This window comes from Sphaerodactylus townsendi, linkage group LG09 (genome assembly GCF_021028975.2).
Source record: "Sphaerodactylus townsendi isolate TG3544 linkage group LG09, MPM_Stown_v2.3, whole genome shotgun sequence".
NCBI lineage: Eukaryota > Metazoa > Chordata > Lepidosauria > Squamata > Sphaerodactylidae > Sphaerodactylus > Sphaerodactylus townsendi.
The window spans coordinates 23,596,626-23,622,510 of record NC_059433.1 but is presented as its reverse complement, the minus strand read 5'-3'; the positions used below and the strand labels follow the sequence as shown (position 1 = coordinate 23,622,510).

Below are 25,885 nucleotides of genomic sequence, written 5' to 3'. Positions count from 1 at the left end.
TGCTTCCAAATATGGAGATTCCCTTAGTTACCATGGCCAATAGACACAGATGAACCTATTCTCCACGAATCTGTCTATCGTCTTTTAAAGCCATCCATTCAAGTAGCCATCGCTACATCAACTGGCAGTGAATTCCACAGTTTAATTAAACATTGAGTAAAGAAGTGTTTCATTATATCTGTCCTGAATTGATTCCCTATCAAATAAACTGCTTGCCCCCCAAAGGCTAGGGTTATGGAAAGGGAGAAAAGATTTCCTCAGAGGAAGAGTGCTTCAATCTCTTCATAGTTACTGTCTTTGTACATTTTTCACTTCTTTCTGTATGTGATTTTTCCATCCAGTCATGGCTGACTTATGGTGACCTGGTAGGATTTTCAAAACAAGAGATGTTGCCATTGCCTTCCTCTGCATATGCTGAAAGAGTCCTAAGAGAACTGTGATTGGCCCAAGGTCACCCAGCAGGCTTCATGTGGAAGAATGGGGAATCGAACCTAGTTCCTCCAGATTAGAGTCCACCACTCTTAACCACTACACCACACTGGTTCTGTAATACCCTGTTTTGAACAGCGCATGATACTGCAAAGGAGGATTCCCTGTAGATCATATTAAGAGAAAGGAGCTTGTAAATTATCAGCATACCTGTCTTGAAGTTGTTGGGGTTTTTTTACAACTGTACAACAATTGCATCTGAAGTAAAGGAGAGCACCTGCATTTGTAATATTGTCTTCTTAATGAAGAAGTGGTATAACATTGCTTGAGGAAGAATGTATATGTTCAAAACACATTGGGAAATTGGGAAAACATGTTCTTTCTCCCACGGGTATTGTGACTTTGTAAGGTTTTGCTGGAAAATACTCCGACATCTGAATTCAACTTAAATAGTGCATTTAAGGTCCCTTCCGCACCCGCAAAATAATGCGTTTTCAAACCACTTTCACAACTGTTTGCAAGTGGATTTTGCTATTCCGCACAGCTTCAAAGAGCACTGAAAGCAGTTTGAAAGTGCATTATTCTGCATGTGCGGAATGAGCCTAAGTGTGTTTTGCCATAGTTTACTCCGCCATGAACTTTGGACCTTGTGTCTGCAGTGTTTGCACTTCTAGGTTAGTTTATATCCCACTGAACTGTGAGTGAGGAAAACACTGAAGTGTGGTACTTCATGGCTGAAGTCATGGCTGGAGAAAATTACATTTTGGGCGCACAGGTGTCAAGGCATCATAATTGTGCTAGTGAATGTTGCTAAGGGAGAGAACTCAGAAGACAAATGTGCATTCTCTATCCCAATGGTTCTCAACCTTTTTTTTACTCATGCACCCCTTGACAACCCATTCCCCCAAAATTGTACCTCCATATTAGCAAACCCATTATGTACTCCCATATTAGCAAACCCCTATTAGCAACCCCCCCCCTTTTTTTTTTTGCATGCCCCCAAATGCTCTGGTACATATCCCTGGGAAACCACTGCTCTAGACAATGAAGATTTTGAATTCAATGTATTGTTGAAGGCTTTTACGGCCAGGTTCAACTGGTTGTTGTGGGTTTTCCATGATACACCTGTGAAGATGCCAGCCACAGATGCAGGTGAAACGTTAGGAACAAGATCTACCAGACCATGACCATGCAGCCCGGAAAGCTGCTTAAGTTTTTTAATGGGTTTAATAGGTTAAGTTTTATGTTGTTTTGTTTGCTGTCTCGTAGAACAGCCATTTTGTGAGCCGCCTTGAGCCCTTCTGGGAAGAGGCAGCCTGTAAGTTTAATAAATAAATAAATAAATCCCACCACAACCATTTTGAATTCACTTCATACACTGATTAAATCCTTAATCTACTGGGACTAAGGACATATGTGAACAATCACTGAAATCAAAGTGACACTTTAGTTGCTCAGCTTGAGGTCTAGCAGGTTGCTGAAGGAGAGCAAGATAAAGGGCAGGAGAGAAGCCATACAGACAGACCTCTTGTCTTGATTTGGAGTTTTTCACTGGAACAAAACTCTCCCCATTAGAGGCAACAAGGTGAAAAAGTATTCACTAATTTTTCTCTTGTGCCATCTACATTCTTCTAACAATTTCCAGACAACTATCTGACCCAGTCCTACAAGTTGTGTCAGAGTCTGTTTCATGAATCCCTTCTGCTGCGAAGGAATTACAACATGTGTCCCTAAGTCTTAACTTTACATTGAATGTAAGAATAATCATGACCACCCTGCCCTGTGCAAAATAAAATAGAAAAAAGTTTGAATTTATATCTTGCCTTTCTGTCCTGTAAGGAGATTCAAAGCAGCTTACAATTTTTTCCTCTCCCTGTAACAGACACATTGAGAGGCAGGTGGGGCTGAGAGAGTTCCGAGAGAACTGTGACTGGTCCAAGGTCACCCAGATGGTTTCACGTGGAGGAGTGGGGAAAGAAACCTTGTTCACCAGACTAGAGTCTGCCACTCATGTGGAGGAGTGGGGGATCAAACCCTGTTGCCCACATTAGAATCCACCGCCCTTGAACACTACACCATACTGACTCTATTGCTAAAGTTATAGCAGTATTATATTGATTAAAAATCACTAGTTATTCTGAAACAAGGGATGTTGACCATTGGCATGTGTGTGGGTAGAAAGTGCACTCAAGTTGCAGCTGACATATAGCAACCTAGTAGGGTTTTCAAGGCAAGAGACCAATAGATGTGGTTTGCAATTGTCTGCCTCTGCACAGAGTCCCTGATAAAGGTCTCCCACACAAGTTCTAACCAGTACCAATCCTACTTAGCTTCTGGAATCTGATGAGATCAAGCTAGCCTGTGCCATCCAGGTCAGGGCACCGGCATATGAACACAGCAAAATTCAGCACATTTCTAAAAATAGTCAGTCAAGAAGCACAGCCGGTGAATCAAACTGAAAAAGAAATAAATATATCTTACAGCTTGAAAACATTTTAGTCTTGCCTTTGGGAGCTAGAGTAAAGAGAGGTTGGGTATTTGTTGCTTTTGCTTGGTTTTAATGAGATTTTAATTGAATTTTAATGAGTTATTTCATTTGTTTCCTTATTGCATCCTTATCCACCACAAACTCTCTGGAAGGAGGGGGCCATCTATTTTAATTAAAATGTACACCCAACCTCTTCTTGCCTTACATTTCGCAGGTTCCAGCCTCACGTCAAAGCTGTGGTTCTTGAACTCAGTCTTGGAGACTCCTGTGTAAAACACAATGCTTCCAGAAAGATAAGACTTCACGGTGTAGCGGTTTTTGGTGTTATTCTTGAAAGTAACGTTGACTTTGAAGTCACTGCCAATTGCTGAATCTTCCACTTGAAAGTCCATGTCAACCTCTGTGCTGGGTGTGATGTCCTGGGTGACCGGCTTTTTAACACCATACATCAGGGCAGTGTCAAGGGCCAGCCTTTCTTCCTCGGTGCCTGCAAAACAAATGGAAATGCCTCTGAAAAATAAGCAACATCCTCATTGACATCACCATTTTCTACTCAATAAGCATCTCCTTATTAGAGCAGCCAGCAGTCGCACAGTGGTTAAGAGCAGGTGTGCTCTAATCTGGAGGAATCAGGTTTGATTCCCCGCTCTGCCGCCTGAGCTGTGGAGGCTTATCTGGGGAATTCAGATTAGCCTGTACACTCCAACCCACGTCAGCTGGGTGACCTTGAGCTAGTCACAGCTCTATGGAGCTCTCTCAGCCCCACCTACCTCACAGAGTGTTTGTTGTGAGGGGGGAAGGGAAAGGAGTTTGTAATCCCCTTTGAGTCTCCTATAGGAGAGAAAGGGGGGATATAAATCCAACTCTTCTTCTTTTTCCTGTCTGTGTTGACCCAAAATATCTGTGTTGCTATTTGTGTAAGCTATTTGTGTAAGTAGTATATATTATTATCAATATATATGGCCTTTTACAAGGCAGTATAATCAAAAGAGGTAGATTCCTGCCCTGCAGTTTGCAACAGAGGGGCTGCAATGGAGAGGGAATAAAGGAGAGAGGTTAGCAGAAAATAAATAGGCATGAACGTAGAGACTATTGAAATTGGGAGAAGAATTTCCAGTTTCCTGATGGGAGCAAGGTATCCCCAGTTCCCAGGTTTACTACTGCTGCTCTTATAGCCAGCAGGAGAAAAAATAATATTAAAAATATAAAATAATGTAAAAATCAGTATGACATCATTTCAGGGAAAAACCCAGAAGTGACACTATATGAATTGTTTCACCATAAAATTTTGGGCAATTCCTATAGAGGCAGGACATTGCTTCTGGTGTTTTTCCAGAAGGGATATCGCACTGTTGCCTACCAGTTGCCTACCAAAAGCAGGACACCTCTCGGGGCAGGGAACACTTAGGAGCAGCAGTGGCGTAGTGGCTAAGAGCAGGTGCACTCTGATCTGGAGGAACCGGGTTTGATTCCCAGCTCTGCCACTTGAGTTGTGGAGGCTTATCTGGGGAATTCAGATTAGCCTGTGAACTCCCGCACACGCCAGCTGGGTGACCTTGGGCTAGTCACAGCTTCTCGGAGCTCTCTCAGCCCCACCCACCTCACAGGGTGTTTGTTGTGAGGGGGGAAGGGCAAGGAGATTGTAAGCCCCTTTGAGTCTCCTGCAGGAGAGAAAGGGGGGATATAAATCCAAACTCTTCTTCTTATAACCCAACCTTTGTTTATGGGATTGAGCAACTGAAGTTTGTCCCAGAATTACCTTCTTGGAATTTGTAGAGCTCAGTAACATCTTTTTTTCGATCCGTACCCACTTCCTTGGTCAGGATTAATTTCCCAATGTGAGTCTTGTCAACATACTTAACCTCCTTTTCTGCATTTTTCATGACTTTTGAGTAGACAACATCACTGTTAACCTAATAAATAAATAAAGGCAAAGTATTATGTCACAGACTGACTCAAGATATGAAAGACGAGAAAATCCCTACACAATGTGCCATGCAATTACTGTCAGGTGCACCGTGAGAAGGAAATTAATCACAAAAATTTAAGCGTCTCACAAGTCCCAGAGGAGTCTGAACACTATAAACATTGATCTAGAGAGCCAAAAAAGTGTAGAGGAGGACCAATGACCTTGCCCCCTTCTATACACATTCTTCACACATTAGGCATAGAACTTACAGTGCGATACTAAGCAGTTCAACTCATAATCCAACTAAAGTCTACTCAGTGGGGCTTACTCCCCAGAGAGTGTTTTTAGCAGTGTACTGACAGGCACATGTAGAGGTTACATTTGTATGATCAGCAGCAGGAGCTGTACCAACAGTTGTGCTAATGTGCATAGCAGAGGGGTAGGCCAGTGAGCTTGACTATGAGCAGGCTGGCACACATGTTTCCAATCCCCCTCTAGTTATGTTGCTCCATACTCCAGTGCATCATGGGCATAGTGACCAGACGTCCCGCTTTTGGCGGGATAGTCCTGCTTTTAAGCAATTTGTCCCATGTCCCGCAGGTTTTTTCAAATCTCCTGATTTTTGGAAGGCTGCCACACTGCCTTCTGGGGCGCTCCCGGTTTCCCGCCCTGTCACAGGGCGGGAAACAGGGGAGAGCCCCAGAAGGCAGTGCGGCAGCCTCCCATGCACGCGGCCGCAGGAGTGCACTGCCTTTTGGGGTGCTCCCCAGTTTCCCGTCCTGTCACAGGACGGGGAACCGGGGAGCGCCCAAAAGGCAGTGCGTTTGTGCGGCTGCGTGCACACGCGCCAGCGTCCCAGTTTAAAAAGGTGAAAATCTGGTCACCTTAATCATGGGTACAGTTCTTCTGACATTATGATTCATGGCTTAGCCTTATCTCCACCCAGTCAGCCTGTTCTGGGAGTCAGTATTTCCACTGGGTTTCTATGTTAGGGATGACTGGATAATTCAGTGGCTGCTTCCATAGGGAAGTTCATCATTTGGAGCACAAGTACAACATCATGCTCTAATCATGCTCCCATCATTCTTTCCCCCTTCCCCAGTATGTTCCTTCCCAAAACTGATGTTTCTGGGACATGCACAATCTGAGCAAATCAGGTTGGATCCCACAATTCCCTAACAGGAAGCACTGAAAATTGCAAATTAGTCCCACAGAATTACAGAGTTGGAAGGCCATCGAGTCCAACCCCCTGCTCAATGCAGGATCAGCCTGAAGCACCCCAGACAAGTGTTAATCCAGCTGCTGTTTAAAGACTGCCAATGAGGGACAGCTCACAGCTCCCCAAGTAGTAAGAGTTGCACATTTCTTACTGGAAAAAGTTTTTTCCTAATATCCAGTCAGAACCTTTCTGCCTGTATTTGTATGCATTATTGCGAGTCGTATCCTATGCTGCCCTCCTCTAAGTGATAGACCTTTAAATCAAGAGGTGGGATCCAGCAGGTTCTCACAGGTTCCCGAGAGTAGGTTACTAATTATTTGTATGTGCCGAGAGGGGGTTACTAATTGGCAATTTTGCCACGTGATTTTTGCCTTAGTTACACCCCTCCTCTCAGCAGTAGTGCACAGAACTTGAAGCAGTCTAGCAGGAGGTGCACCGGCGTGCGTGGCAGCCTGCGCCTGCGTGCATTTGTTTCCAGCCCAAGGACTGGCGCAGCGGCTGTGTCCTTGCCACAGCCCCACCCAGGAATGCCCTGTCCCTGGAATGCCTGACCACGCTCCCGGAATGCCCCGCCCAGCCCCATTGGCGCTACGTCATCGTTTGAATCCCACCACCATGGGAACCTGTTACTGAAATTTTTGGATCCCACCACTGCTTTAAATACTTAGAGAGCAATGATGTCCTCCTCCCCCCCCCTCCCCCCGCTCAATCTCCTCTTCTCCAGACTAAACATTCCCAAATTCTCCATCTTTCCTCATAGGACTTAGAATCTTCTAAACATTCTCCTCCCTTCAATTCTGTTTTCTAATCCTGGGAACTATTATTCTTATAACATGGCAGGATCTATGTGAAATAATAGTCATGCAAGACAGGAAGCTGCAGCAGTGAGAGGGAAGGGGAGGAAATCATTCTTTGCTTCCCCCCTGTTCTGTCAGAATGGCTCTGCGGCCAGAAGAAAAAGGAGAGGACGATTTTGCCCCCTTACCACCCCTGACTCCAGCCTTCTGACCTGTGTGGCTATTATGCGATCTTTGCATCTGCAGATGAGATGATCCAACCCGTTTTCATGCCATCTGAATGGTTATGTGTTTGAACTTGGCCTCCCAAGCTTAGTTCAAATTCTAATCACTGCACCACAAAGTCACTTATTGGTTTTGTTTACAGAGGTGCAGTTAGATAACTTTCGATGCTGGATTTAATGGTCTTCTGGGGACCCCTCTAGGTGATAATATAAGCTTCAAGTGTGAAGTACAAAATGAACGTCCAACAAGCTCATTGATCTCACCGTCTCCACTGATAAATGCGCATGGTGCAACCTGATTTACTCATATTTATTTATCCCCGCTTTGTTCAATAGGGCTTGCTAGCAACAGATTACATTTGGGCCTTGCGGGGAGGAAAAGACATGGATCCACCCCCAAAGTCTAGCCAGGATAGAACCACTTCAGGGGAAATGTTTTGCTGAGGTGTTTTATTGGCTAGTTCTTTCAGCGTGAACCTTCCAGTTTTCTCACTTCTCTTGGTGGTTACTAGTGGTATAAATCTCTATGTCTGGTGCTAGATAGCTTGCTTGCTTTTCTAATTTCTTTCATTGCAGTTTTCTGCTCTGAAGAATAGAGGGATAATTTTTAAAAATCTTGGAAATATGGATTGTGTGGCAATGTATTCCATGTAACTGTAGGTATATACCCTCCCTGGGATCGCTGTAATACTGAATAGACTTTTGTGGGAGCTACCACAATCAAGGAAATCAGAAAGACAAAGTATCTATGGATCATCTGTGTGAGCCAGCCGTGTACCATAAAGATGTCAGGAACTACAACATGTTGCTTAAGAATGCTCTAATTCTTCCTCTTCATATCTTGTAATATCTATCTTTCAGTCTCTGCAAATGTGATCCATTAGAAGTGTTTGTTCCAACCATCTGTCATTATATTATTTTCCATATGGATCTTTTCTTGTCTTTTTCTCCTCCAACAGAGAAAGCCTCTGTTAAAATGATATCCCAGTCACTGTGCTCACAGAAGTGACCTGGACATCATACTCTACAGTAATTGGTATTTCCTTGCATTTCCTAACCAGCAATCAGACTGGTGTGCTCTGCATAGAATTGTCCTAAATGCCTCTAGGTTCAGCTCCCATGAAGGCCATTAACAGGGTCAAAGGACACATGCAGGGGAATATCCATGCAAGTTGGGACTGAAGAACGACAAGATAATGATGCTGCTCTACTGAGAAGAGGGACTGATGTCATCTCCTCGTCTCTTCATACTCTAGTCCAGGGGTCTTCAAACTATGGCCCTCCAGATGTGCATGGACTACAATTCCCATCAGTCCCTGCCAGCATGGCTAAGTGGCAGGGCTGATGGGATTTGTAGTTCATGAACATATGGGGGGCATAGTTTGAAGACCCCTGCTCTAGTCCACTGACCCTTACAGCTATTTCTCTGCACATACCTTATGACCCCATGAACAATCTTACTGGGGGTCAGAAGTTGTTGTGGGAACAGAGAGGAATGCAAGAAAAGTCTGTGTGCTTTCTCCACATGGATAGCTGGATCCATGCCATTTTTTAAATCAGAACTCACCATGCGACTCTAGGTCACCATACAGTGGATTTTCCAACAGCATTGCCAGGTTGTTTACAATGGTGGGCAACCTCCCACCCATAGCCTGATGGTCCAGCAGGAGCAATATCATGCAACCAATATCATGCAGCATTACAATGTCAATTCTTGGTTCATTCTTGGAAGCAATGCCCTGGTGTTGCCTAATGCCGGTTAGCGCAGCCTCTGCTCCCTCCAACGTTCCTGGTGGTATCCCAACCCAACTGGCAATCACTAGAATGGAAAAACTTTATGGCCCATGGTGGATAAAAATCTGCCAATGGGACGCCTATCTCTAGAGTCAACTTCTAGTCACTATCATCCTTATACTTGTGTATTTGTTTCCTATCATTTTGCACTTCACCTTTAAGGACCTAGTCTTATAGTCAGAGCTGCCCAACTCTCTGCCATTTGGTATGAGAAGTGCTAATGCCACCACCTGGAGGCTACTTCCAATTGTTCCACATAGCAACAGCAGTTATCATGTGCTAAGATATTCATGAGGAATCACCCACCACAGTGTTCAGTAGCCATTCCATATGAATGGCTTACTACACAACAGTCCACCATGTGATTTAAGTGGGGATCAGTGCACACAACACAACACAATAGAAATTACACTGAAGAAGGCTCACAGCAATTGTTGCCTACTTTCAGATGAAGTCTTTGTTATAAATACAGTACATGTCCAAATCCATAAGCAACACAACAGTACCACAAGGTTTCTGAAATACAGACCCTAATAACACTGATAAAAATCCTGCGTAATACCGGTTAGCTTAGTGGACTTCCATCATATTGCGCAAGATCTTTGCTTTGGATTTTTATTGTATTACACAGGATTTTTATCAGAGTTATTAGGGTCTGTATTTCAGATACCTTGTGGTATTGTTGTGTTGCTTATGCATTTGAACATGTACTATACTTATAACAAAGACGTCATCTGAAAGTAGACCGAAGTTGCTGTGAGTCTTCTTTAGTGTAATTTGCTACACAACAGTAGCTGCAACACAGAATCATTTAAAGTGAGCTCAACTTAGTAACTTTGGCAAATAAATAGGTCTCATCTTGCCTCCTTCCTTATTTCTGGGCTCAGCTTTCCTGCTCCATATAACACTTGAGGTAACATTCTCATTTTCACTGCCCTACTTGGTCACTTTCCTCCCTTCTACCCCCTCCCCCATGCTGGGAACTATTTCCTGGTCCATGTCCACTAGCCACGCTTCACTCATGCTTCCAATCCCTTCTCACCCAAACCATTTTATAAACCCTCATAGCAATGCATGGTCTGTTGTCAGCCTTCTCTCATCTTGTCCTCTGTGTGTATGTCATCAAGTCACACCCATCGGGTTTTCAAGGCAAGAGATGTTTGGAGGTGGTTTGTCATTGCCTGCCTCTCTGTGGGCTAAGAGAGTCCTGAGAGAACTGTGACTGGCCCAAGGACACCTTCATGTGGAGGAGTGGGGAATCAAACCCAGTTCTTTAGATTAGAGGATAGGAGAGATTAGAGAATCCAGTTCTAGTCCCTGCTATATGAGGTCCTGTTCTCTTCACCCTCACCACTGTTCCAACAAGCTCGGTACAAAGTCCAACAGTGCAGTCCTAAGCAGAGTTAAATCTTTTTAAGCCCACTAACTTCAATGGATTTTGAAGGGTGTAACTCTGTTTTGGATTGCACTGTAAGTTTCTAAGGCAAGGATCATATTGCAGAGTTTCTATACCACACCTAAGACATAGATAAATAGTAATAATACTGACCATGCTGCTTAATTTAAATAGGTGACATGATATTATATGATTATATGTATTAAATCATGGTTGGAGTCTCAATCATGGTTCCCTACAGTGCTATTCAGAGAAGATTTTTTTTCAATGTATTTCATATTTATATCCCGCCCTATCCCCACAGGGCTCAGGGAGGGTCACAACAGTCAATAATTACAATCCAATATCTTATACAGACGCATACCTCCGCAAAAATGAAAGGAGAATCAAACTGGAAGCAGACATGCCCATGTTTAATGGCTTGGACTGAAGCTGGACCACACCGGTACATGCCTGAAATATGGACAGCAGATAAATAGGACATAAGTTTTTATTCTTCTGGAACCCTCCCATCCATATTTATATCCAAAGAAGGAACCAGCCAGAAATCAAAGAGAGAGAAGAGAAAGATGCCATGGGCACACGATAGTGAGGAAATCAGGCCATTGAATAGAAGCCAACCCTGCCACTTCAGATATTCAGGGACTACAATTCCCACCAGCCCCTGCAATTGGCCATACCACCAGGGGCTGGTGGGAATTGTAGTCCATGAACATCTGAAGCGCCAGAGTTGGACACCTCTGGAATAGACATTCTTCTGTCCTTGGCATGACATGAGCAGGGAATGATGGGAGCAGCTGACCTTCTGGCCACCCAATCTATGTGTTAGGAGATCAATGGGGTGGGGAGAGCAACTGGTTTAAGATTTAAGATTTAAAAAACTTCTTGGAAGCCTGGCTGACAAATCAGGCTTGGACCTTCAGAGACTTTTAAAGAGAGCTGCCTTAGTAGGCTTATGCAGGGAGCCTTTCCTCACCTCTTTCTCCCACCCTCATGCTGGGAACTACCTTCTGATCGGTGTCCATCAGCCATTGGCCTGTTCAGGGGACCTCACTGACTTCCAACCAAGAGGGTGAGGCCACTGGGGACAGCGCAGCCCACTACTGGTGGAAACATGCACAGGGTACCACCATCCTTTCCCCCTTTGCTACTCCCACCACTACTCTTAGCCAGGAGCCAGATTTGTGGTATCCGTTCTTGTCTGGGAACTTCTAAACACTATTATTAATGTTGTAGCATCATCAACATGCATAGCATTTCACAAAGTACAGGAAGACAGGACCTTGTCCCGGGGATCTTACACTCTAACATTTCAGGAAGGAAGGCAACAAAGAAGGAAAAGGAGCTGCAGGCACAGCTAAAGAGAGGAACAACATGTAGGCTTTATTTCAGTAGGGAAGAGAGACAAGCTGTCAGCCGTGAGCGACTGCAAAAAACAAAGTTACTGAAAGGTTACATAATTAAAGCAGAGTCAATACATATCAAATTTACAAACACGTGGAGCAGACATTTGACAGCAAGACATACGCATAAAATTAATTTTCCTCTCTCAGGCAGCAAAAATAAAATCTCATTAAAACCAACATGATCCGTAAGGTATCATTACAAAAGAACATCCCAATTATAATTTGCTCAGAATCCATCTGCAATTAGTGCAATGACCACTACTCAGTAAAACTGTTCTGTGGTCTTTCTGGCCTTAGAATCTAAAGTTGTTTTGGAACTCCAGGACACAAAGATAAAGATTTAATGGGAGATCTAAGAGTATATTTTATGGCAGAGTGACTTCCTGTGTGCTTTAATGCTAGCCATATGTTTGGACTGCAGAGATTTGAAGATTCCCAAAATTCAAACGACCTGTGGAAAGGTTTGAAACTGAATCTTTATTCCACAATTAGACTTGAAAGCTAAATTAAATCTTCATGTTCACAGGTAGCATATCCAGGGCTGGCATCACCATATCAAGGTGGGGCAACCAACAGCGCCCGAGGTTTCGGTCAGGGGCCACGACTGCCAGGCTGCCACTGGGGCCTCTTTCCCCTATCCATTGGCCTGTGAGTATTGCACCATACATACTCCTGGCTGTACAGGCTACCCAGTAGCTTTGTGGAAGGATGTACAGGTGATACACAGTAGCAGTTCTCCTGAGAGCCCTGGCAGAGACACTAGCAACATGCACTAATCAGTCTAGCCTGGGCTATCCTACATACTTTAGTGACCCCTGAAACCCGAAAACTAGCCCTGAGTGTACCTCTGAATAATATGGGACAAATGAAAAAGAATGGGGACAGCTGCTACTTTCATGCACTTCTTGTGAGTTTCCCAGAGGCATCTGGTTCCCCAGAGAAACAAAATGGTGGACTCGATAGTCCTTCAGTTGATTCAGCAAGACTGTTCTCATGTTCTTATGAAGTCCATTGAACATTCTTCAGTGATTGAAATGGATCGCACGGCACTGCTAATTATCCCTGCTGTCAAGATAGAGACATAGCAAGGGGGAAAAGCACCCGGTGCCCTGGTGCTTCCTCCACCCCCGCCCTGGAACGTCACGCCATGCCACAGGAATGCCCATGCCACACCCCCACAGAGGCACATGCCCGGTACGTTGTGCCCCCCATACCCTTGGAGCTACGCCTCTAGGACAAGAAGCTGGGCATTATTTTGCAGAGTGAAATGGTCTAATTGTTTACTATTAGGTTCTAACTATTCAGTCTTGTCTGTCTCTGCAACAATTAAGATTCACTAGCTTTTGTATAATAAAGGAAGATTCCTGATCAAGTTTCTACAGTCCTACCATGAAAAATAAAACAACAAACTTCTATCACCCTTTTATATTGACTACACTAGTCCCGTTAGGACAAGAAATAGACAACCACCACAAACCTTTTTTCCAAATCTAGGCACTAGTGTGGGACGGAGAAGACAATTTTGCATGGACAAAACAGGAAAGGTTATTCAAAGTGTGACAAATGCAGTACAAAATGATGCACATTTTTGTTCTCTGTTAATGAATGTTCTAATATTGCTGAACCTATTTCAAAGGTGAATTCATTTTGGGCAGATATTGTCGCTACGTTAATTGGACATGTCAACTGCTTTGAAGTTTTTCTTCCTTGTTTCAAATTAAAATTATAGCTATATGCTACGTGTTAAATTGTGATTCACTTAATTTAATATTTTATCCATGGTTTATTTTGTGAGAAATTCTGTCTTAATTAGTCAACTAAGGTTTATTTATTTATTTAAATCATTTGTAGTCAGCCTTTCTCACTGAGGCTCAAGATGGATTTAATGGTCTGCATTATTTTTTACCTAATCTGGAAAACTATTTTAAAAATATTCTTAGAGCATGTAAAGTTTTATTCTTACAGCCCCACCCAAGGCCCTTGGCAGAGGGACACAGTGCTGCTGCAACGCCACCCCAGCTACTTCCAAGAGGGCTTTCCGGCAGCACGGGTAGCAAAAAACACAAATAAATTATCCTGCCACCAGAAGGTCCTCTGTAGTACTAGAGGTTCTCTGGAGGTCCTCTGGAGGTCCTGAAGGTCCTCTGGGGTACTGTGTCCAGTTCTGGTCGCCGCATCTCAAAAAGGATATTGAGGAGATAGAAAAAGTGCAGAGAAGGGCAACAAGGATGATTGAGGGACTGGAGCACCTTCCCTATGAGGAGAGGCTGCAGCGTTTGGGACTCTTTAGTTTGGAGAGGAGGCGGCTGAGGGGGGATATGATTGAAGTCTACAAAATAATGCATGGGGTAGAAAATGTTGACAGAGAGAAATTTTTCTCTCTTTCTCACAATACTAGAACCAGGGGGCATTCATTGAAAATGCTGGGGGGAAGAATTAGGACTAATAAAAGGAAACACTTCTTCACACAACGTGTGATTGGTGTTTGGAATATGCTGCCACAGGCGGTGGTGATGGCCACTAACCTGGATAGCTTTAAAAAGGGCTTGGACAGATTTATGGAGGAGAAGTCAATCTATGGCTACCAATCTTGATCCTCCTTGATCTCAGATTGCAAATGCCTTAGCAGACCAGGTGCTCAGGAGCAGCAGCAGCAGAAGGCCATTGCTTTCACATCCTACATGTGAGCTCCCAAAGGCACCTGGTGGGCCACTGCGAGTAGCAGAGAGCTGGACTAGATGGACTTTGGTCTGATCCAGCTGGCTTGTTCTTAAGTTCTTATGTTCTTATGTAGGGCTTACAGGACCAGGGTGCCATGTTCCCAGCCTTAAACCCCAGGTGGGCACCATCTAACATTGGCTCCACCCCCAGAAATGCCCTGCCACACCCACCCACACTGGCAACCAGTAGGGACGCCAGTGGCCACCAGCACATCTGCCTCCTCCACCAGCACCTTGGGGAGGGCAAATGTGCCAGTTCAAGGCAGCACCGCTCCCTCAAGCCCTTTTGGATCACCCCTCCCCAAGTTGGGGCTGTAAATCTGTCTAATCGGATGAACAGATTCTAATATTTTGCTTTGCTATATCATTCTTGCCAGCCTCCTGCACTTTCATCCGCACACTCCTCACTCCCAGCCTGAATGTACATCCCGTGTGTGTAACATTGTGAGCCAGTCCCGGCCCCCGCACCTCAAGCATGGGGAGAAAATGCCATGTTCTGAGGCTCACAATGGATCTTGCAATCATGCTAAAAGAACCATGTCAAAGACAAGATAATAAGTGTTCCAACAGGACGGAAGCCACCAAACCACACCAGGCCAGAAGATGAAGATGCCACTTTCTATCTTGCACTTCAGAGGGAACGCAATCACTGATCACTAATGCATTTTGGATCTTATGGGCCTTGTGACAGCTGGGAACCTTTGAATCAAAGCTTCTCACTGTCCCCAAATTCCTGCCATAGGTATGACTCAGTGTCATGCCTGCAGGATGAAAATATGCCTTTGTACCACTCCCCAGTAATTCCCTCAAGACACTCCCTGGTGTCCTGCCCTTCCTCAGCAATTATGTTAGGCCACTTCTGGTTATATAGTTCTCTCCCATAATTGTCTCAATTCCCAAGCCATTCCTCTATCGGCTCTTTGTGTTCCAAAAAGACCCTATGTTATCCTGAGGCCCCAGAACAGCCTGACTTTAGCCAGGAATTCGAGTGTGAATCAAGAGTCTGACCTTGGCTTCAACTTCCGTTCTTCCACGCGAGTCACTGCACAGATTAGGAAAGGCATCTCCTCCATTTCCAACCCATATTGCATTACACAAACATCTGGCATTTAGCTTCTCTCTGCCGGGCCTCACACCTGGAAGACTGCGCATCTTTGCTCGAACTGACCCTCTTCTCCTCTGTCCTATTCCGCATTATCCCCACATTTACACTCTAGCTTAAAAGTAACTTTTCCTCCAAACTGGAGGAGCTCTGTTTGTTAGTACTACCCGTTTGTGATATTGTTTTGCTCGGATATCCTATCTGTGATTTAATTTAATGTTAGTATTTGTTTAGGAAAGGTTTCTCCCTCCCTATTATTGTACTACATCCCTCAATAAACTCTATAGTTCTTTTTAAACTTTTAAGTCCAGTCCCTAAGCACCTTTTCATGCTAAACACACTACTCGCCGCTACCTCTCTCTGGCTGTTTCTGCATGGGTGGAAAATAGCACCCTAGGGATGGTAAAAACACCATCCCTGGGGTGCTGTTCGCACAGCAGGGCCCGCCCAAGCAGCGCAAAGGCGCCACTTCCAAACCATGCTCCCCGAGCGAGGTTTTTCTAAAGTGGCGTCTTCGCGCCGGTGCAGTGCGAACAGTACTGGCGTGAGGGCACCACTTTTGGTCCCTCCGGTGTGTGTGAGGGACTTACCTTGCTTTCCTGTGCAGCTCCAGCCGGCTGGAAAGACACACCCATACTGCCCTCTGACCCCCAGGGGTCGGAGGGAAGCATGGGCGTGTCTTTCCAGCTACCCGGAGCTGCACAGGAAGGCAAGGTAAGTCCCTCGCACACACCTTGGGTGGCTTCATGCGGAGCCACCCCTGCGGGCAGCGGCAGCGTCGGGACTGCCCATACAGGACCGTGCAAATGGTCCCGACTCTCCACCGGCTTCATTTAAGCCGGTGGGAAGCCGCTGCCTCTGGCCATGCAGAAATGGCCTCAGTAAAAGATTTCAGTTTTCCACTCCCTGTACAAGTACTATGATTGCCAAGCTGGCAACCAGTGGGAGGGCTAAAAGGATGGGACATTGGGAGCATGTGACATTGGCAACATTGATATGTCACTAATGGATACAGCCTAGAAGTGACAGTGGGTAGTTCTATGAATTGCTGGAAACTGGTAAAACCACAGAGTTTCCAGCAATTCCTAGAGGTACCTGATGTACTAGGACAAAGGCCAGCAGTGTCAAACGGCGCTAGGGTTACATGGGCAAGGGCATATGACACTGGTAATCCTTGCAAGCATGTAAGTTAATTCTCTGCATGAACCTGAACATATACTCGTATGTTTGCAGCACCTGTGATAACATAATTCATTTGTAAAATGGTAATAAACGTATATTTTTGAACAGGTTTTCTGGATTTTTCGTTTGCAGAATGAACTTGTGATAGAAAGACACATGCGTATCTTTCCACAGAAATACATCCGCGAGAGCCATTTCGACACCATGTTTTAGAGCATTTTTAAAAAATCATTCTATGACTTATTCTTTATAACTGTCCTGATCCTACTGCCTCTCTTGTATGGATCACTCTTCCGTTCTGGAAGGCATATGCTACAGTGTTATTCTGCTACATGAAATCAATTTAAAATGGAATTAACACAGTCTGTCATGTAGTATGAGTAGAATGAGGAGCCCACCGTCGCTGTTTTCTTGGGGAGTGCTGTCCACAGCCTGCCATCCACCAAAGCCGACAGGAAGGTCAGGTCTGGCCATCCAAGCCTCATTCCAGCAATGGTAATTCCTTCACAGAAGAAAATGAGACCATTAAACTTTCAAGCTGCAACATTAGCATCAAAGCAAAGGAGCATATTTATTCTTCATTACAGCAGGGCCATGAATAGCTGATTGACATTTCAGGGAAATAAGCACAGCTATTTATACCAAGACATAGCAGGGCAGTTCATTAGGACCACACTTTGATGTATTCCAAGTATATCTATTTTTCATCTAATAGTGTAGTGACATCACTAGAACAGCATAGAATAATAATGTTTTAAGATGTGCCATATATCCTTCAACAACATCGTTTGTTCCTCCTCATGGAGTAAGTCTAGCTCCTTGGAGGTCTGATTTGTAATATTAACTAGTCTTGTGGTTATTATTTCAATGTAAAGAAAAAAGCCTAATGCACGTTGAGTCAGCTGTTGGAACTCACCACTATGCCTCAGGAACAACTTTTGGTGTGTTTTTTCAAGCCACTATCTTAAATATGGGCTACCACTGGTAAGCAAAAGCCCCTCCCAGTGCATGGCAGAGATGTACATAACTGGGTAAAGCATTTGGAAGGCTTTTTGCGGCTGTTGCTATGAGTCAGGAAACTGCTAGAACCCAGTCTAAGGCCTCAATGAGATATTTTTGTGCTAGGCCTGAAGCACGGACCCAGCAAAGGAGATACGACAGCTCAATTCTAGCAGTAGAGGCAATGTCCAGATTGCACTGCATAACATATACTCCACCACCACCACCACCACCACAACAACAACAACAACCTTTATTTAGCATTTAAAAATAGGTTCTAGAGCATTGCCAGACATTTTTGAAATACAAATCAAGAGTACATTCAAAGCGCAGACAGGAAGACTGTATATAGCAGTATACATTACTTAGAAAGTTCTGTCACTTGTAAAATAAATTTTGCTACTTTTTCCAAGAGCATGACATCTGTGTTGTTTAACAGAAGCTCCACAACAGAACAGTCAGAGTCACTTTCAGATTTGTCTAGGGCCAGTCTGGGAGAGAAATTCCTAATGCCCACATATCTCAAACAGTCAAGAATAATGTGAGCAAGAGTCTCCACTTGATTTTTACAGTGTGGACAAACCCAATCCTGGAGAGGGATGGATAAGTAACGACACTTTGTAATGGCCGATGGGAAGGTATTTGATCTGGCCCTTGTGATAATCCATCTCTATTGGGGTTCAGTTAATAATTCAAGATATTTGGCTATGTGCCCCTGTTCCGGTATTATTCCGACAGAGAGGGGTGAGAATGATTTATTTGCTTGCCCCAACAAGATATGATATTCCTGTTCTAGACTCCATCTGTACAGTAATGAAGAATGACCAGCATCAGCTGAATATCTGACCTGAATCAATGTTGCCACTGGCTGGAACCAGCATGGTTTAATCTGGAGAACTCTAATCTAGAGAACTGGGTTTGGTTCCCCACTTCTTCACATGAAGCCTGCTGGGTGACCCTGAGCTAATCACAGTTCTCTCAGAATTCTCTCAGCCCCACCTACCTCACAAGGTCCCTGCAGTGGGGAGAGGAAGGGGCAAAGTTTGTAAACCACTTTGAGACTCCTTACTGTTGAGAAGACCAGGGGATAAATCCAACTTCTTTTTCTTCTTCTTTGTGCCCCCCACCACCACAGAGCTCAGTGCTCCTCTTCTTCCCCTTTCACTGTCATCCATAATTGCATCCACAAGCACATTCAGTCAATTGAGCCACCTCTGAACCTATCTACAGTATTTTCATGTCAAGGCAAGGCAGAGGATCTAATGGAATGCCTCCTTCCACAAGGTCCTTCCTCATCTTCAAATTGTCTGGGGGAGGCCCTGCATAGGCTGTCTGTACCATTATGAAAGGCAATCCAGACCTCTTGATAGTGGTGCCCTACTGAGAACGTTTCTTGTGGTTCATTCTTGTGTCTCTTCAAGAAGATGTTTATTCAAGAGGTATCTGGGTTGCTGAGCTGGAGTGATCCCATGAACTCATACAGATGCCTTATGACAAAACAGACTTTTGGCCTATCAAGATCAGTATTGCCTATTCTGACTGGTAACAGCTCTCCAGGGTCTCAGGTAGAGATTTTTCACTTTACGTCCTGCCTGACCCTTTAACTGGAGATCCAGCAGACTGGACTTGTTGCATAAAAAACAGATGTTCTGTCACTAGGCCACAGCCTCTCCTTGATTTGTCTTATGAATTTAGCTGGTTCATTTATTAATTTCATTAAAAATTTAATTTGAGTGTTTTTCAGATGTTTTGTTTTTGATTGGAAACCTCTGCAAGAACCTTCCCAGCCTTAACCTCCTCATTTCTTGGTTGCAGTCTCCTTTTTGGATGGTGATGGAGCCAAAGAATAGAGAGTCTTGAAAAATTTCAGTATCCTCATTGTCAACCTTAAAGTTGTGTAATTCCTCTCTAATGATAACTTTCATTTTCGTGATGTTCAGCTGTCATCTTGATTTGACACTTTCTCTTCCAACTTCATCAGTAGTTACTTCAAGCCTCTGCTATTTTTTGCCGATAACATGGTGTCAAACCCCACCAGTTCACTGTGTATTTCTAATATTGACTACCTTGCTAGATAATCCACAGGAGCAAAAGACAAAAAGGAAGGAAATATCCTTTTAAAAAGTTATCCGTTGCCTGCCAACTGATAAAAAGATAATTACATTAATGAAGCCATGACTCCTCAATGCTAATAATATTAGAGATAATGTCTCAGCAAATATGAGGATTGTTAAGCTCTGGCTGTTTCATTAATAACAGGTGGAGGAAAGGAAAACGAGAGAAGTCAGCGGGATCTGAGGCTTGTTTGACAAGGCATTTCGAAGCTGAAATGAAAGCCGGAATGAAAAAGAAACTTGTCAGTTAGGCGAGTTAATGAAGCAGGGCAACAGGAAAAGGAGAATTATTCAAGAAAAGATTGGCACGCTGCATGAATTTTTGATGCTGTTGGGCAAGCTCCATATTCAATAGCTCTTGCAGAGCCTCACTAGTGGTGGCTGTTGGATCAGAAACGAGTTTTCAGGGTGAGTTTTGAAGACCAGTCCTGACAGGGAGGAACCACTGCGGCGATCGCATTCCCGAGGGCACTTAAAACCTTCCTGACATGAATTCAGCAGCTATTCACTCCACAGCCTAGTCAGAGCAGAATATTAAAAGCAGCACAGACACATAAATAGACAGGACTGTCGTGAGTAGTACCGTCAGAGCTGGAACAGAAATTAATTTGCTCGCCATTATTCTCCTCAAAGCTTTCCTGTACACATTTCGACGATGAAGATCCTCGGATGGGTGAAAAGCTGCATTTGATACCGAATGGGATTTGATTTTTCCTGTTTGGTATCTGGCAGTTGATATTGCGCAGTTTTTCACGGCTGACGTTTGAGCGATATGCAGCATTTGGCAGAACTGATAGCTGAGAGTAGTTTTGACATTTTTTTTTCTTTTTCCCTTGACTAGCCTGCCAAGGAATTTCCACACATCTGCCACAGAATCCCTTTGCGTTGTAGGGGAATCAGGGAATTGCCATAGGTTACATGCTCAGTTCACATAGAACAGTTTTGAGCTTCACCGTCACATAGTATGAACTAAACATATGTTTGGAGTATGCTCAACATTCCCCTATGGGTGCACATAAGGAGAAGCAAGCTGTCTTGTAGGTTTTCTTCTCATTGAGGAACACTTAATGCTTCTAGAGAACCCAGCATTCTACAAAAATAGTTTACAAAAAACTGGCATAATCATATTTCACAGTATTTTATGGTCACTGGCATGCAACAGCATTTACCCTTAACTGACATGATTTATCATGGATTTTGATATAAAAATGCAATGACATTTGATATTTGACTGCATTTGACACATAACATGCAATGCTAATTAGTATCTGACAAAAGACAGCTCATAAAATTTCATATTTCAAGCTTTCCCCACCCCCCAAAAAATCTCGGACGCTAAGAAGTCTAAACATTTTGTATGAGATAGTTCAAATTTTCAGTTCTGAGTTTAAAACTTCACATTCCAAATGCAAAATCTTTGCGTTACTTTGAAATTACTCACTCAAAACATTAGAAAACTGGAAAATTTGCCCAATTTTAAATATTTATCAACTTTGGTTCCAACTTCAGCAGAAGTAATTAATGAAAACAGGATATGTTTTGCCAAAACACTTCTTTTAAAAAGTACCCTAAACTTAGTGATGAAAGTGGTGAAATAGTTAGTCTGAATTCCATAACGTTTTCCATGCTTGTTTGACCCTACTTATTTTCGCCACTGTAGGAGTAGAAGAAGAAGAGTTTGGATTTATATTCCGTCTTTCTTTCCTGTAAGGAGACTCAAGGCAGTTTACAAACTCCTTCCCCTTGCACAACAGACATCTTGGGAGGTAGGTGGGACTGAGAGAATTCAGAGAATTGTGACTGACCCAAGGTCTTCTAGCAGGCTTCATGTGGAGAAGTGAGGAAACAAACCCAATCCAGCAGAGTCCGCTGCTCACATGGAGGAGTAGGGAATCAAACCCAGTTTTCCAGATTAGACTTTACCAACCCTAACCACTACACCACACTGGTTCTCTAGATTATTTATTTGACTTGGTATACCGCCCTATCCCCAAAGGGCTCTGGGATTATATTTATTAGTGTTACTGACAATGATTAGCATGTAAATTATGGGTTTTTTACCACTAAAATGCAGGAAGCTAATTATTAATAAAAAAGTAAAAAGAGTCAAATGAAGGTTTCATTTTTCATAACTTTTATTTATCTAAATATTTATATGCAGCTTCTCTACCCATTGAAGACCCAAAATGGCTTGCAATATTCTTCTCCCCTCTTCCATTTAATCATCAGAACCACCCCCCTGAGATGTAAATTGTACTGAGAGAGGATGACTAATCTAAGGACAGCCAGAAAGGTTCCACAGCAGAGTAAAGGTTCAAACATGGATCTCGTAGCTCTTAATCCAACCACTCCACCACACTGACTCTTTTGAAAATATTTGATTATGTGCTATTTAGATGCCATTCACTTTTGTAGGCTTAGTGGGAGACGGTGCTCTGCATCTCTAATGAATGTCAACAGACACGGAGGTCAATGAGACCATGCCCTCCTCTGAGGTTGCTGATATCATCTTAAAATGGAAGATTTAATAGCTATACGGAAAGCACAGGCTGGCGGTAATGAATGTGGGAATCACTACACAGATCAAGACCAATTCAGAGGACATGGGAGACTTGCTAAAATAATTGCAAACGAACTAAACAAACAATAGGCCTATCTGGAATAAACAACAACCAGGTAGATTTTATGCCAGACAAAGCAAATTGAAAGGAAAAAAAGAAGAAGAGTACATTGTTCACACAAGCACTTCATCTGTCTTTATTGTCTGAATATGCCCCTGCTTTCAAAAACATATTTATATAATACCACGGCTACTGCTTAGAGGTGCACTGTAAACGTATTCCCAAAATCAAATATCAGCCCAACAAAAATGAAGAAACTAAGGCCCCTTCCACACGGAGGCGGAAGGGGTTGGGTCGGCGTAAACCATGCCGACCCCACGACGCTGGGACCATCCGCATGGACGGTCCCAGAACCGGCTGGGACGACGGCGCCATGGAGCGCCGTCGCCCGGCCGACCCGGCTTGTCCCTGGTCCTCCGGCACGTCGCCGAGGCCTGGAAACACGCCCCCAGGCCCTGCGCGCCTGCTTGAGCATTGAAGGGCAGGGCGGCGTGTCCCCAGGCCTCAGCGACGCGCCGGAGGGCCGGGGACCAGGTAAGTGAAGGTTGGGAGTTGGAGGGGGAGAGTGCCTTGGAGCTGCTGCCGTTCGCACGGCAGTGGCTCCAAGGCGGCATTTCCCAACAACCTCGCTCCCCAAGCGAGGTTGGGAAATGGCGGCTTCGCGCTGGTCAGGCGACGCGAGGGCGGCGCGGCTGCGCAGCAGCTGCGCCCCCTGTGCGAATGGCTCCCTGGGGATGGCGTTTTTGCCGTCCCCAGGGCGCCATAAAACGCCCGTGCGGAAAGGGCCTAACAGTGGCAGCAAAACAAGACTCGTGGGTTCAATTTGCCCAGCTGAAACGGGGATTTCTGAGACAGTCTCTGGGTAGGATTCAAACACACCTTACAACTGGTGAAAGAGGGTGGAGAAAGTCCCTTTCAACCACTAAAACAGACAAGTTAAGGGTCATGTGACAGACTCAGAAAAAAGCCATCTGGGACTGGGGTTGCTGGAACAAACCAGACCACTGAATTATTCACTTTCCCAGAGAAATATAGAGAAGGCTGATAAAATATCCAGAAATTAGCCTTATAAAATAATATTAAAATCACACAATACGCACACAGAGAGGGCTTCCATAAAGCAACAGAAAGCAAATGGTGAGGAAGGACACAAAGGAGAAATGGAAAGAACTATAGGTTAAATTAATGTGATGCCCCAAGAGGTTGTGTGCAGCATGTAGCAATAAATATCCTATGAGGAGAGGAGATGGGGGAGGGAGTTCAAAAAGTAATTAAGCGTAGAGAGAGTAAGATTTAAACCACAGCAATGCTTGCCCTTAGCTGACAGAGATCTAGAAAGTGGCCTTTAATTTTGGAGTTGGTTTGAAAGAGTCAGCAAAACAAAAGTCACAGGACATCATTAAACATACGCAGAGGAGAAACAAGAGCAAGTCATTCCCTTCGACTCCATGGATGGTTGGTGGCGCATTGGGCAGTTCTGTTACTGGAAGGGTTGGTTCATCACCCAAGTTATCTGAGCAGTCCAAATCAAATGAGTGTGGCAATGTGAAATGTGATGGTTGACAGAGGTGGCCCCTGTTGTCACCTTCCATATTCACACTGCTGCCTCCCTACCTGGGATCAAGGTGAGCTCCAGAGATGCTATTCTTGGAACATGGCTTGAACCTAGCTGCAGCAGTACAGGAGAAGCCACACACCACACCATAGAATCCAACTTAGTCAGAGGTGGGATCCAGCAGGTTCTCAAAGGTTCCCGAGAGTAGGTTACTAATTCTTTGTGTGTGCCGAGAGGGGGTTACTAATTGGTGATTTTGCCATGTGATTTTTGCCTTAGTTACGCCCCTCCTCTCAGCAGTAGTGCACAGAACTTGAAGCAGTCTAGTAGGAGGTGCACCGGCGTGCGTGGCAGTCTGCTCCTGTGTGCATTCGTTTCCCGCCCAGGGACCAGCGCAGTGGCTGCATCCTTGCCACAGCCCCACCCAGGAATGCCCCGCCCCCGGAATGCCCAGCCCAGCCCCACTGGCGCTACGCCACAGTTTGAATCCCACCACCATGGGAACCTGTTACTAAAATTTTTGGATCCCACCACTGAACTTAGTAGAATATCAATCATCCTGTTTCAGAAGGTGGTGTCTTCTTACATTATCAATAATCAATGCCTCTATCAGTATGGAAATGTACTGATAAAATTAACCTACTAATATCCCAACTTTCCCCTAGGACTCAAGGTGGCTAACAACATGCTGACGGGACAACAAGAATATGACAAAATTGCAAACATGAAAACATATCCACCTTGGAGCTCTCCTGGGATTACAACTGATCTTCAAGTGAGAGAGATCAATTCACCTGGAGAAAATGGTCACTCTGGAAAAAGGACTCTATGGTATTATATACTGTTGAGGTTCCTCCCCTCCCCAAACCCTGCCAACCTTTGGTTCTACCCCCAAAATCTCCAGGTATTTCCCAACCCGGAGCTGGCAACCCTACAACCACCAGTGCATAAGCAGGGTGGATGAACTCTTCTACAGCTGTATTAATGAATCAAAAACAGCCTACAAAGACAACCAACTAGCACACCTCTGAAATAGGATAACTTTGCAAACCTTACTTAAGGTAGGAAACCAAGGCACCCTCCACCCATAGAAACTGATCAGAGGAGGGTAAGGACTTAGGAGACTAAACTAGGCCTTGGTGGTGGCTGTTGTTTAAATCTTATAGAATCAAACACTCTCCCAAAAAACTTACCAGATTGAGTCTTTTGTGAGTTTATTGTCCACCTTTGACTCTTCATCTAAAAAGACATCCAGCTGCAAGTTGGCATCATTATCATGGGCCGAGGAAAAGTTAGTGATGACTCTTGCAGGAATTCCTATGCATCTCAAAACTGTAAGAACAGAACAGGGGGTGGGGGGAGAGAAATTTGTTCAAGCAAATATTTGTGATATTTGCATCAATGGATGAGTAGACAAATTATCTAACCAATGAGCAGGCATGTTTCACGCTTCTCTTCCACTGGAGTTCTATTGGTTATTCTTTACCAGAAGCAGCATTTTCCATTGGTCACTCCTGTCTCCACATTTCAGGGCTTACTCCCAATGTGTGTTCAGCTGCTCCCCATCTCATTTTATCTCAGCCTTCCTCCAAAGAACTCAGGGTAACTCGCATAGGCCTCCCCTCCCTCATTTTAGCTTCACAAGCACCTCTGAGATGGTCTAAAAGGGAGTATCTGGCCCAAGTTCATCTGAGCCCAGATGTTCCCAGCCTAAAAAATGCCATCCTAAGAGAGTTACACCCTTTTAAATATACTGATTTCAACCCCATAGAACTCAATGGTGTAATTCTGGTTCAGATTCTGTTGATATCCTGATAATGGTTAACACCCTTGACTCTCAGCATTGCTCTGAGAAAAATTCTTCCTTTCTATGAAGTATGTAGAGAGGTAGCATCTAACTACAGCAGAACATCTTTTTATTCTATTGTTA

General features: G+C 44.2%; 1 protein-coding gene across 1 annotated transcript in view; it reads right to left on the bottom strand.

Moving 5' to 3' along the window:
* F13A1 (coagulation factor XIII A chain) overlaps positions 1-25,885 on the bottom strand; it is a 114,101-nt gene that overhangs the window by 16,246 nt on the left and 71,970 nt on the right. Inside the window, exons 8-12 of the mRNA XM_048508500.1 lie at positions 25,149-25,287; positions 17,065-17,168; positions 10,621-10,709; positions 4,677-4,830; positions 3,123-3,404 (exon numbers count right to left, since the gene is read on the bottom strand). Coding sequence (XP_048364457.1) covers positions 3,123-3,404; positions 4,677-4,830; positions 10,621-10,709; positions 17,065-17,168; positions 25,149-25,287 — 768 coding nt within the window. The remainder of the gene's footprint in view (positions 1-3,122; positions 3,405-4,676; positions 4,831-10,620; positions 10,710-17,064; positions 17,169-25,148; positions 25,288-25,885) is intronic.